The sequence below is a fragment of the Rhinolophus hipposideros genome (assembly GCF_964194185.1).
Source record: "Rhinolophus hipposideros genome assembly, chromosome: 8".
Taxonomy (NCBI): Eukaryota; Metazoa; Chordata; class Mammalia; order Chiroptera; family Rhinolophidae; genus Rhinolophus; species Rhinolophus hipposideros.
In genome coordinates, this window is record NC_138054.1 from 58,148,156 (window position 1) to 58,161,939 (window position 13,784).

At 35.3% G+C, this 13,784-nt stretch overlaps 1 protein-coding gene across 1 annotated transcript in view; it reads right to left on the reverse strand.

Annotated features, from left to right (window-relative positions):
- Positions 1-493: 493 nt before the first annotated feature.
- Positions 494-13,784, reverse strand: part of ZYG11B (zyg-11 family member B, cell cycle regulator) — a 77,565-nt gene continuing 64,274 nt past the window's right edge. Inside the window, exons 13-14 of the mRNA XM_081056116.1 lie at positions 13,296-13,393; positions 494-5,223 (exon numbers count right to left, since the gene is read on the reverse strand). Coding sequence (XP_080912242.1) covers positions 5,033-5,223; positions 13,296-13,393 — 289 coding nt within the window. The 3' untranslated portion in view covers positions 494-5,032. The remainder of the gene's footprint in view (positions 5,224-13,295; positions 13,394-13,784) is intronic.

Genomic DNA, 13,784 nt, shown 5'->3' on the forward strand with positions numbered 1-13,784 from the left:
GGGGTTCTTATATTATACTTTATTTTTTGGCAATCTCCCTAAATACACTTAATATACATTTGTTAGTTGTCTCAATAGTTGTGTGAATGAATGCAAATTCAGATATTATGTTCTCTAGGAAGTCTTTTTGGACTGTCTAATGTGTGCCCAGTTTGGATTAGGTGTGGTTTCTGTGCTTCTATAGTAAGCATTGTGGACTGCTCTGTTATACCATGTTAAATAATATTTATTTAATACTGTTTCTTTTCCACAAAACTGTAAGTTCCCTGAGGGATGTAAAAATGATATAAATTCCAACAATTAAACAGTACTTAGCATAAGTATTTAATGAAATGAATAAATGGATTTCCAGCACTAGAAAACTTTTGCACTAAACCAGTGGTCTTTCAGAAAGCAATTGCTACAAGAGGATAACTAAGGAATCTGAATCTTGCATTAGAATTAAATTTTAAAGCAAATGTCTAGAATCAAAGCAGACAACACACACTTTACATAAAATTTATAACATTTATTTAGGCAAAAAAAATTCCCAAAACAAAAATCTGTACACACATTAATACCTAAGTGATGTCCTGATTTAAAATATAGCATGATTCATGTACAGAACACTGCCATTCATCTAGCTACAATGAGAACAACACCTTCAGTCCAGATAACTGAGAGCCTTTGAAATGTATACACATACTTTCCCATGAATTTTTCATAACCTTTGAAAGGAATTAAACTCTTCCATCAGAATTTAAGCAAAAGAAAATATCTTTTCTCATGAGTCAGTGAGAATTCGACAGTGGGGATTCTACAAAAGTTAGGGATTTAAAATTTTTATTCCCACAGATTAGCTCAGAGTAAAAATCTTGATATAACATCCTCCCATTTTTAAAGGGAAAAAATGCTCTTAAGAATTTCCTGCTTTTATGAAAGTGTATTCTCAGCTTCCATTAGCTAAGTAGCTTCTTGCTTCTATGCTGACTAAAAAAAAATACCCAATTTGAAGTTTCCCTAAAAGTAAGTGCAAAACTGAGCACATACTATTAATGAACTAAACTTATAATTTGCCATAAAATAATTTTGATAAATTTGCATTTTCTAAATATTCTTAATAGTCATTCTATCTAGCTATAAAGTTAGGTTATGCTGTCCAAAAGAGCTCTGCCTCATCCAGAGAAATGAGAAACAGCACTGATTCTCCCATTATTTACTTAAAATAATTAGGGGAGGGGAGAAACAAGCAGAGGAAGTTTTCTTAGGCTACCAATCAGTTAACATAGAATGTCTTAAGTTAAGATTTGGAAACCAAAGAATGCATAATTAGGAGTGAACCATGTCATGCAAAGTCTACGAAATATTAGAAAAAATAAAGCAATTATTTAAAGCATATTCAACAAATTTTCCTATCATACTGCTGCTACTCTCAGCACTGGATGAAGGCTGGATTTGCATTATTCCTAAAATAAACAGTTCATGAGTTAACACTAAAAATTAAAAATGTGTCAACACAAAGCAAATGGTAAAGATTAAACATCTAATATTCACACAATCATTTGAAACCGCTACAATGGATTTGAGGGAAACCATAAATAAGTAAGCTGTCGTAGAACACTATTCTGAAGCCCTACCTATAAAGTCCCCAAATAACATACAGATAAAACTGCCCCACATCAGCTGACAGTATGAAACTCCCTTTAACTTACATCTTCAGTTTAATAATACTGTTTATCCCAAGATAAAAGTTGCACAATAACCAAAGAATGTAAACATACCATTAGAGGGCAGCAGAGGGATGGGTTTCAACATATACAAAATAGTGTTTTCCCTGCTACTCATGACCTCTTTTCAAACTTGGGTACTGTTGCACATTGTTCTATTTGGGGGCATGGGCGGGGAGAGGGTCATGCATTTTGAAATAGTAAGCCAAAACCATGGTTCATTAATCTAATCTACCCTAATTTAGCACATAAAATGTTTTTATTAAAATGTGCTCCAAAGGGCTAGAAGATAGCCCAATGCTATATTGACACACGGCATAATTAAAAACACAGCCAAATGAAAGTGAAGGGAGAAAAAGGACAACTCAACAGGTCCCATTAGCAAAAGCAACTTCGTAAGCTGGATATATAGGATTGATGTTTTAAATCATGAATCTTTGATTCTTGGGATGTTTGACATCAAAAGATACCATAAAATTAAATTCCCACAGCAGCCTTATGGTGATTCACCTCCATCATGGGTAATTCACTTGTCAGGTGCCACTAAACAGCGTTTCTGTCCAGGAGTGAGAACAGCAATATTTAAGGTCAATTCCTGGAACTGTTGGTCTGATATGATTTTAAAAATCTTCAACCAAGATTAGTAGCCACTGAATCCTTGGCCAGAGGGTAAATTAACCCCTATTACTTGATTTATGTTTATTTTCAACTGCAAAAAGAAAAAAAATGATTTTTTAGAGTATAAAGACCACAGCAAAACTTATTTGATGGAAAGAATGAGGTGGCTTATTTTTGTTTAAATTCATACTGTTCTGCTTTACTCAATGATACCAATAAGCATCCTTATACTCTAGAAAGTCTAATTCCATTTCCCTTAGATCTAAACCTTGCTGTTGTTTGTGGACCGGTGTAGTGATATTTTACAATATCTGAGCACACCTATGATTTGAGCAATGAGTGGTTTGACCTGTCTAAATTGTGCTTGAAACAGTACCTCTAAGCCACTGAAGAGGTAACTCTTGAAGGCACCAAGTACTGTTACATTCTATTATACAAATGCAAAAGGGAGGCCCAATAGATTCTAACTGTAGAGACAGGCCAGTTATGCTTTATTATTTCAATATATACATCTTATATATTTTAGCCAGATTCAAGACCTTCGAGATAAATCTGTGCCTTAATCAGATACACAATTTTAAGAACCATCCCAACCACAAAGGCACTACAATTTTTATATATTTGAGATGTGACCAATTATTTTGTTTTTAAGACTTAGAGGGTTCTGGACTTTACCAGTGTTCAAAATAGTATATTTAAATATTTTTGAGTCTTCATCTATGAACAAGCTATTCTGAGCAATGAAAGGATTTATTGTTTTCTGTATATTTTTAGCCATTTGTGAAAACAATTTGCAAAGACAAAAATCTAAGATTAGCCTATAAGGAACATACACTTTTATCTTAAACAGGACATAAGAGAAACTTGAAGTCAAACTTCCCAAATAGGCTTTTTCTTAACTACACAAGCTACGAGACTTGGAAATGGTCAACATAGCTAGTAGCAACTTCCAAGCTACTGTAGGCTGTCCTATTTTTTACATTTTGCCTTTGATATTAAAATTCAGAAAATGGGGAAAATTTTAAAGAATTTTCCATTTCCTCTGAAATAGACTTAATTTGTGAAAATTTATCCTGTACCTATAAAAATTTCTTAAACTAATTAAGCCAGAGTTAACTCACAATTTAATTTGGTTCTAAATACTTACTTTTTTTTTTAAGTTTAATTTTTCATCCCTGTGGAGGAATACCAAATAATTCAAGTATGGTTATTGTAATAGTGGTATGAAATGTATATGTCAAAAATATTATCAGCATACTAACAAACCAGCTTCTTTCTAAATAAAAATGCTTCCGAATAATCACTATAATTTAAACACATTATTTAAAAACTCAATTGAAAACATTTTGGCCATCTATAAAATAAAAAAAGGCAGTCATCTGAGATTGCGATTAACCTTATTCACAAACTAAAATTTTAAATGGAAATTAAGTTTCTTGATGACTTGCTGCCTCCCAACTTCCATTATTGATATAATGATAACTGAGTCTTTGCTATACTGTAACAGGTATCTTAAAGGAAAGGTAATTGTCTAAAAAATAACCCTTTTATGCACTACAAAATATTTCCTTGTATGCACTACAACTAGAATCACTATATTTAACAATAGTCTAATTCTTCTTGTTCATTTTTTGGCAGTGAGATGTGGACATCTTTCTCTAACGTGAAAACATTAGAACACACATATTTTGAAACAAAAGAAAATTTAACTTCTCATGGCAAAATTTACTGTTCATTGTATTTTAACTGAGCAGGTAACACCATGTGTAGTCTCCATTCCACTGAACAAAATGACTTTGAAAGAGAGGGAAAAGAATGGGCAGTTTTAACAAGAGACACTTTAAAAACTCAACATTTTTACAACAATGTGGCATATAGAGATTTATAGACAGTTAACTTTTAACACAGAATGCTGTAATATTTTACACTGTGATGCTTGGGGAACTATTTCTAGAGAGTAACCAGGAGTTTGTGTTGGAAGCAACAGCTCATGCCTCCATGAATAAATATGAAGAACTACTGCCTCAGGAGAGGTGGCTCCAGAAGGATAGTTTGCCCCAGTTTAAAAACTATACCATAAGAGCAGACCTCTTCCCAGTTCCTAAATTCTCTTCTTCCTTTTTTTTTTTTCTCTTCTTCCTTAATAGTTTTTCTTTTTAATATATTTTTCTGCCAGCCATCCGGGCTCCAGCCATTGAGTAGATTTCGGAAGGAGAGGATTCACATTTCCATTCTTTCACACTAAGAAGGACATCTTATAAAAGGTACACAGACAGAGAAATGAAGGCATTTTATACAGAAGCAGTATAAAATTTACAACTGAAGCAGTGCCAGAAATCAGGTTAACAGCTTATCTGAAGCTGCAAACTGGAAGGGTCTTTAAGGTCAGAAAAGTCTGGTCTAAGCGTTCGTGCAAACTTTATCATAAAACCGTAGAATTTCAAGCACAGGTAAATTCAAACACTGAAAGATGTGGAAATTTTCCTAAAAGGCAATGATGAAGGAAGAGAACCTTCTTGCCTTATATGTTAAAAATCACAAGACAAATTAGAGACTGTTCACACGGGCAGTACTGTACATCATCTATCCCATACTGATCTATGACTCTTGTCATAGAAACCCCAAAACATCACAGAGCATAAGATATTCCAAATGAACCTACCACAAAAATGATTCTTGTGATTCAATTATCCAATTACCTATGGCTATCAATTTAGTCTGGCCTGTGGCTGCTTTTTACAAGGAGGTGGTCTCCCATGGCGTACAATGTGTTTTTCTAAGCTGTCCAGAATGGCCACAGCTATCTGTTGGACATGGGGGTCCGTCTGTTCATGCTCTTTGATGTTGTATAAATGCTGCAATCCTCCTTCCTCAATCAGCATGCTGCAATACCTTGAGGCTGAAATAAAACAAGAGAAGCTTTTCTTAAAACACTTAAAAATTATTCCACAAAAAACAGTTCTTTTTTCATTTAAATTTTAGCTGTTTTGTTATTGACCACTAACGTATGCCACAGCCTGATAAATATCTCTGTAATGATGTGTCTATACTGCAAGGCCACACATATAAATAATACACCATACCATTTATATATACAGAGGGGGCCAAAAAAATGTATACAAGTACACATTTTAAGAAAGGATTAAATTGTATTAAAATTTAATACTCAACATAGTCACGTTTGACTTCTGCAATTACAAAAGGTGCTGAAAGTGGTTACCATCAGTGTAATTTATTTTAAACTGAAATTAGAATTATTGTTTTTTAGATTTTTTTTTTATTGGGGAACGGGAACAGGACTTTATTGGGGAACAGTGTGTACTTCCAAGACTTTTTTCCAAGTCAAGCTGTTGTCCTTTCAATCTTAGTTGTGGAGGGTGCCATTCAGCTTCGAGTTGTTGTCCTTTCAGTCTTACTTGTGGAGGGCGCAGCTCAGCTCCAGGTCCAGTTGCTGTTTTCTAGTTGCAGGGGCACAGCCCACCATCCCTTGCGGGAGTCGAACCAGCAACCTTGTGGTTGAAAGGATGCATTCCAACCAACTGAGCCATCTGGGAGCTCAGCAGCAGCTCATCTCAAGGTGTGGTGTTCAATCTTAGTTGCAGGGGGAGCTGCCCACCATCCCTTGCGGTTCTTGAGGAATTGAACTGGCAACCTTGTGGTTGAGAGCCTAGTGGGCCATGTGGGAATCGAACTGGCAGCTTTCGGAGTTAGGAGCACGGAGCTCTAACCGCCTGAGCCATCGAGTTGGCACAAAGGATGCAGAATATTTTCAACAACTAAAAGTTTCCTTGGGCACCTTTGCAGTCAGTCTTCCCTCCATTCCTCATCCCAGGCAACTACTGTTCTAATTTCCATACATAGACTACTTTGTCTGGTCTAGAACTTCACGTAAACAGAATCATACAGTACGTATTCTTTTGTGTCTATTTTTGTTCAGTCTGATGGTTTTGAGATGCATCCATGTTGTTATGCCTATGTAGATTTTTGTTTTTATGTTTTTAAGCCGGGAGGTATTCCACTGTATGGAATATGCCACATATTTTTAATGTTATTGTACTGATGGACATTTGCTAGATGTAGCTCTCCCCTCCGTGTATCATTATAATGAATAAAAATGCTATAATCATTCTTGTACAGGTTTTTGGGTGGACTTTTCATTTCATTGATCTTGAGGAAATACCAAGAATGCTAGGCAAGTGCTAAATGTATGCTTAACTTTATATCACCAAACTGAAGTCGTTATATAATTTTTCCAAACCATCAGCAATGAATGTGAAAGTTATCCCGGTTCTTGTCAACACTTGTCATTGTCCATCTTTTTGATTATAGGCAGCGTTCCTAGTAAATGTGAAGTGGTATTTCATTGTGGTTTTAATTTACATTTCTCTAATGACTGATGTATTTCTTTTCACGTGCCTATTGGTAAGGATTCAAGTTCCTTCTTTTACATACTGAATACTGTCTACTTTGTATTCCCACCACCATTTGTTGAAAAATATATTCTTTCCCTACTGAATTGTCTTGGCAACCCTGTGAAAAATCGATTGACCATAGATGCATGGATTTATTTCTGGATGCTCAATCCTAATGCATTGATTTGTATGTTTAGCCTAATGACGAATGGTCTGTTCAACTCTTTTGTCCATTTTTTAACTTCTATTGTTTTCTTATTATTTAGCTTTGAGAGTTCTTTATATATTTTGACTACAAGAACTTTACCAGACATATAATTTGAAAATATTTTGTCCCAGTACCTGTATTGGCTTTTTCATTCTCTTAACAATGTTTTTCAAAGAGCAGAAGTCCTTATGTTTGATCAAGTGAATTTTACCAATTTTTTCTTTTGTTCTTCACCATTTACTACCCCTAGCCTAAACACCTTTGTCTTGTCAATTCTTCACAAATTTACTGTTTATCTAAACAGTATAAAAACTTCCTGCTCTGGTCACTTCTTCAGATCTTCATTCTTTGTGAAGGTTCCCATGTACAAGTAAAAATTTAATAAAATTTGTATGCTTTTATCCTATAAATCTGTCTTTGTTGGTTTAATTTTGCTAGTGTGCTCACTTGAGGTGGCTCATGAAATGAGTGGATATGGGGGTATTGCAACAATGCAAAGATAGACTGAATCTAGACATATTCCTCTTTCATCCTATGTGGCAGAAATTGCCAGTCAAGGAAAGCTTTTTCCTGCCTAGCAATGTCCAACAATGAGCAGAGAGATACCCTTCTCAGAGTAATAGTTTGATAGAGAATTGGAATTGGCAATGAAAACATTGGTTGTTTAAAACAAGGAGTGGAGGGGTGAGGGGCAGACAAAGGCCTGAGGGGTAGGCTTACATGCTTTCACAAGTGTATGCTCACACTCAGTATGACTGGGGCTAATGGAGTATCCCCACTAAATATTCCTCTGTTTTTCTGGTTGATCTGGGAAAGAGGGAGTGGGAAAGCATGCTGGTACGAGTATGTAATTCCTAGCAAGGGAGGATACTGATATGATCACTATAATTTTTTGTTTTCTTCTTCCCCATATCACATCAACTTTTTGAAATTCTCCTACCTGATGCAGTGGAGGATCAGGGCTGCAACTACAAATACTGGAAACAGGGATGATACTGAGGAAGAGCAGGGCAGGCCACTCCAAAATGTGTCACTTTGACATGTGGATTATTTTCAGCTAAATGCAATCAAGACCCAGTGGACTCAAGAAAAACTTTTTATCTGTCCCTTAACTATTAAAAGGAATTTAGATAGTGGCTCTGGCCCAGAAAGAGAGCTATTAACATAGATAACTTTTATCTGAATGATCTTTCTGTATGGCAGGGCAAACATCTACTCTTCTTATTATCCTGGGAATTACTCTCCTCCCCTTTTAAGTCCCAGGCCCCCTTCCCAATCCTTAGCTCAGGATGGCACGTAAGCCTCATGCCCAATTTGCCCTTGGTCTCATATTTTATAGGGTTCCTGTACCTATGAAATTAAATGTTTTTCTCTTGTTAATTTGTATTATGTCCATCTGATTATTAGACCAGTTAAAGAACCTAGAAGGGTAGAAGGGAAAAATTTTCTTCCCCAGGAGTTCTGGCTACCACAAATGGACTTTAACTGGTTGGACACTGCTCGCTCTCTGGGGCTGCTACAGCTGAGAGACCCTGGGACCTCTGACAAAAGGCTACATAAGGTAAGAATTCTTACCACATCAGTCTCCCAGATCTCTGCTTGCAGGATCTGATGGACTCTGGAGTGGTGAAAGTCTCTTTCTTTTTTTAAATTTAGATTAGCAGAAGAAAATATTTTTGTGAACTAGTTCCTTGGGTATAATGACTTTGGTTAAAAATTTGTTATGAGTACTCTTGTTTTCTATTGATCACTTTCCTCCCAGAGATGGTCATTATTTTCCTTTGCCTCTGTCATCCTGTCTTAATGTCTTGAGAGCTTAGTTTTATGATCAGTGAGAATATTCTCTCTGATCTCCGCAAACCAGAGGATGCATGTACTGGTGTGCATCTGATAGACAGCCAAATAGGCTGTGCCTCCAATAAGCCCTTTGTCTGACTGTGCCAGCTATCAAAGGAGTTTATCATAAGAGGTCCTGGTTCATAAGGAGCCTTTGTCATCTCAACCTTTGCTATCTCATTGGTGCTGAAAAAGTCCCATTTCAGTAGTGCCTATCTGGACTGAGTGGGTCTGTGACTGAGTCTCATGTGCTCATGAGAAACTGGAGCTACTGTTTACACTATTCTTACCACCTTTTACAATGAAGGTTTTAGTTAATATCTCTCAGCAATGCTTTGGTTTTTTCACTGTATGGGTCTTGCACATCTTTGTCAGATACGAGTATATTCCTAAGTATTTCACAGTTTTTGATGTACGTGTAAATGTCATTTTTCCATTTTTATTGGTCATTGCTATTATACAGAAATGCAACTGATTTGTGTATATTGATCTTGTATCCTGGAACCTTGCTAAACTCACTAATTAGATCTAGTTGTCCTTTTGCATATTTTCTACATAGATAATCATATCATCTGCGAATAAAAACAGTTTTACGTCATTCTTTCCAATCTGATGCCTTTTGTTTTCAAGTTTCTTTCCTGATCTGGACAGATCCTCCAATGGTTCAATAGTGGTGAGATTGGATATTTTTGCCTTGTTCCTGATCTTAGGGGGCAAACATTCACTGTTAATTTTGATGTTAGCTGTAAGATTTCCATAGATGTCCTTTATTAGGGCTGTATGTTGAATTTTGTCAAATGCTTTTTCTGCATCTATTGAGATGATCAGATTGCTTCTCTTTCTTGGTCTGGTAACAGAATGAAACACATTGATTTCAAATGTTAAACCACGCTTGCATTCCTGGAATAACCTCCCTCATCATTTTTATTGGGTTTTGTTTATTTAAAAAATTGTTAAGAATTTCCTCATTCATGTTCATGAGAGATATTGTTCAGTAATTTTCTTTTCTTATAATGTCTTTGCCTGGTATCAGGGTAATTCTGGCATTCGTTCTCTCCCCCCTTCCCAGCTTTCTTTCTCTCTAAGCTTCAATTTGGATAATTTCTATTGTTATATATTCAATTTCACTGACCTTTTCTTCTGTGTTATCAACTCTTAAACTCATCCAGATATTTTTCAGGTCAAATATTTACAGTTTTAGCTTTATTTTTAACTTGTTTTTTATGTTTTATTTTTTTTCTCCTCTTAATATTCATGTTTTCTTCAAAATCTTGGATCATATCTATAAAAAATGTTTTGAACTTCTTTTCTGCTACCATCATCACTATCATTTCTGTGTCTGTTTCAGCTGTCTGATTTTTCTGTTGGTTATGAATATTTTCCTGCTTCTTCCTTTGTCTACTGTGTTTCCCCGAAAATCAGACCTAGCCGGACAATCAGCTCTAATGTGTCTTTTGGAGCAAAAATTAATATAAGATCTGGTGTTATTTTACTATAATATAAGACCAGGTATAATATAATATAATGTAATGTAATGTAATATAATGTAATATAATATAATACCGAGTCTTACATTAATTTTTGCTCCAAAAGACCCATTAGAGCTGATTGTCCGTCTAGGTCTTATTTTCAGGGAAACACAGTAGCAATTTTATCAGACACTAAACATGTTTCTGAATGTCTAGATTTTGTTGTCTTTTTTTAAAAAGTGCTTAGTTTTTCTTTGGCAGACAGTTTATTTGCAGAGTAGGTTGACCATTTCAAGACTTGTTTTTAAGCTTTATTGAAGTTTTCCTAAAGAAGGCTTTATTTTAGGGCTAGTTTAATCTTTTCTGGTTCTTCTGGCATCTGAATTGAATGCCCTCAGTATTAAGTTCTTTCCACTGTTTGGAACTCGAATATTTCCCAACCCTGTGTGAGCTCCAAGTGTTGTTCAGTTAGCAGCTCCTTGGTATTTGTTCTTTATCAGGCCTCAAGGAGTCTCACCCTAGGCATGCACAGCTTTGTAATCAGCCAAAGACTCAAGAAACCCTTAGGGAGATTTCTGAAGTGTTTTCTAGATATAGGTGGCACCTCTGTATTACCCTGCTCCACAAATTCCAGACAGCTCAGTCTCGAGAAACTCTGATTACTGTCTCCTCAGTTCAATAAAATTGCTGTGCGTAGTTCCCCCATCCTATGCCAAGGTCTAGTAAATGGTAAGTTCATTTAATGAGTTTATAGCCATTATATTACAGGTTGAATTGCGTATCCTCAAAAAGATCAGTTAAAGTCCTAACACCCAATACTTCAGACTGTGACCTTATTTAGAAATAGGGTTGTTGCTGATGTAATTAGTTAGGATGAGGTTGTCACTGGTGTACTACGGAAAGGGGAGATTTAGACACAGAAACAGACATACACACAACACAATGTGAAGATACACAGGGAGAAGTTGGTCATCTGACTAGAGTGATGCATCTGCAAGCCAAGGAATGTCAAGGATTGTCAGCAAACACCAGAAGGTAGAACTGGCAAGAAGTTCTCCCTTAGAGCCACCAGAAAAAGCATGGCCCTATTGAGACTCTGATTTTAGACTTCCAGCTTCCAGAACTGAGAGACAAAACAGTCTTGTTTTTTGTTTTTTTTTAAATATGGAACGCTTCACGAATTTGTGTGTCATCCTTGCGCAGGGGCCATGTAATCTTCTCTGTATTGTTCCAATTTTAGTATATGTGCTGCCGAAGCGAGCACAGTCTTGTTTTAAACCATCCATTTGTGGTACTATATTATGGTAGCCCTAGGAAACTAATATACCATATAATAAAGACTATGTGATTATTATAAATCATGTTGTCAAAAACATTCTAAAATGTGGAAAAATGCTCATTATAATGCATTAAATAGGTATTATTATTACTCCCATTTAACAAATGTGGAAACTGAGGCTCTAGGCTTAATAATGTGCTCAACATGGCATATATAGTAAGTGAACATGATTTGATCCAGCTTTGTGCTCTTAACCATTGCTCTATACTATCTCTAAATTATTAAAAGCTAAAAGCAGCATTAAAACTTTTTAATGTAAACTGAGAAGTAAATTCCATTTAAATATACACAAACTAAGCCAGGAAGCAATGAAATAGGTACTTGAACTACCTAAGGTGGAAATAAAATATTCTGACATTCTCCAAATTATAGTGGATTTTAGAAAAAATTCTTCAGAATGGTCATTCCACAGAGTAAACCTGAAAGAACACTGACACATAAAAGTAGTCACAAAAACAAACACATATGAAAATGCACTATTATTTACTTATGTTTTATTTTCTCCTATGGAACTGTGAAAAGTCCATTCTTAAATAATGAGGAAAGAAGCCTACAGATTAGAGTCTGTGTCTAAAATGGGATACATTACTAAGAAAATAGGGAGTTCTCAGAACCTGTGGGTACAATAAAAGAAAATTTTTATAGCCAAGTCTATAAGAGGAGGGGCCAGAAAAAACTCCAGGCAAAGTTTAGGTGGGTACAAAGCAGTTTTCACTGTCACATTCCATTCCCTAAATCCTCCTCCTCTGTCCATTTAACACAAAAGAGCTTTTACTGAGTTGCCTTTTTGTGGTATGTGCTGAATTTTCATCAAAGAATGCAATGAGAAAGAATCTAACAAAATGTTACTGCTATTTGCTATAAGATTTGTTAAAAATAATTCTTATATTTCTTATGTAAGGTTACTTATAATATGGCCCCTATTAAGGTCCTAGAAAAGAAATTTAATTTGTAGTTAATTGCTTAGAAAAGCTTTACTTCCCTGAGGATATAGAATGTTTTATCCCCCTAATATGCAAAGAGAACCATGTAGCTGATTATTTGCAGCCCTGCCACAAAAAGTGTATGAATCACTATGTACGGCCTAAGTATCTATATTCTACTATTGTTCCATCCTTTAATTGTTTTTCAAATTATTTTTCCTTGGTCCTGATTTTTAATTTAAAAAACCTTTAAATTATTCTTTACTATTAATGTTTCTATGTTTCTTGTGCAGTGTTTCAAATTATTAATGAAATGAGTTTATATTAATAAATAACTGACAAAGAGTTGTATGACAAACCTTCAAAAAAGAATGGTAAGAAACTTGATCCAAATGCTTTGGTTCTCCATATAGACCATGGGTGTTGAGAGCGATATCTTGACCCATGGAATTTTGTGTAGATGAGGATTGGGCACTGGAATGTACCATAAACATTAGATCTTCTTAAGACTTTTTCTGCTCAACAACTCATTGTAGGCTCCTAATCTTTATATTCCATGAGTTTAGGACAGTGTAAGTCTCCTTCACCACTGTCATTCAGCATCTAGTATTGCCAATTTATTCTGAGGGAATAAATTTAGTTTATAATCTAAGATTCTCTTACATAGTATTTTTTAAAGTCTGTGTACTTAAAAATCACCTCAATACACAATTCAGAAATGGCTTTCCTACGTAAGGAGAATTTCTCTTGAAAAAGAAAAACATAATTTCTTTTTGGTACATACGATTCTTGCTGCAGACATGTTGCATGGCCCAAACTGCCCATAGCTGGACTCCTGGTGTTGTGAAACAGCCCAGTAATGGGAAAAATGGATTAAAGGACCTAAAAGTTCAAAAGAAAAGAAGTTACAACCTATCTTCAGTGTCATTTTCTAAAGCAATGATTCCTGAGCTTTTCATTCTCAAAATTTCATCCAACTATTTTTAAACTAATATAAATGAATGATAGTGTATCTTTCCTTTGTTTTAGCCATTTGAGAAAGGATCATATTCTGACAAGTCTTGGTACAGAAGATGGAAGGTGACCAGACAAGGTACTAATATAGAAAAACACTTTTTCAAAAGTATTCCTTTGGTATTAAAGATATACATTTGAAGAATAGCAAACTTTGGTTGGAAAACTTAGAAAAAGAGAAGTTAGTTGATAATAAACTGGTAGAATGCCATAAAGGAGGTCTAGAATTGGCCTTTCTATTTCTACTGGTCTTCTACCC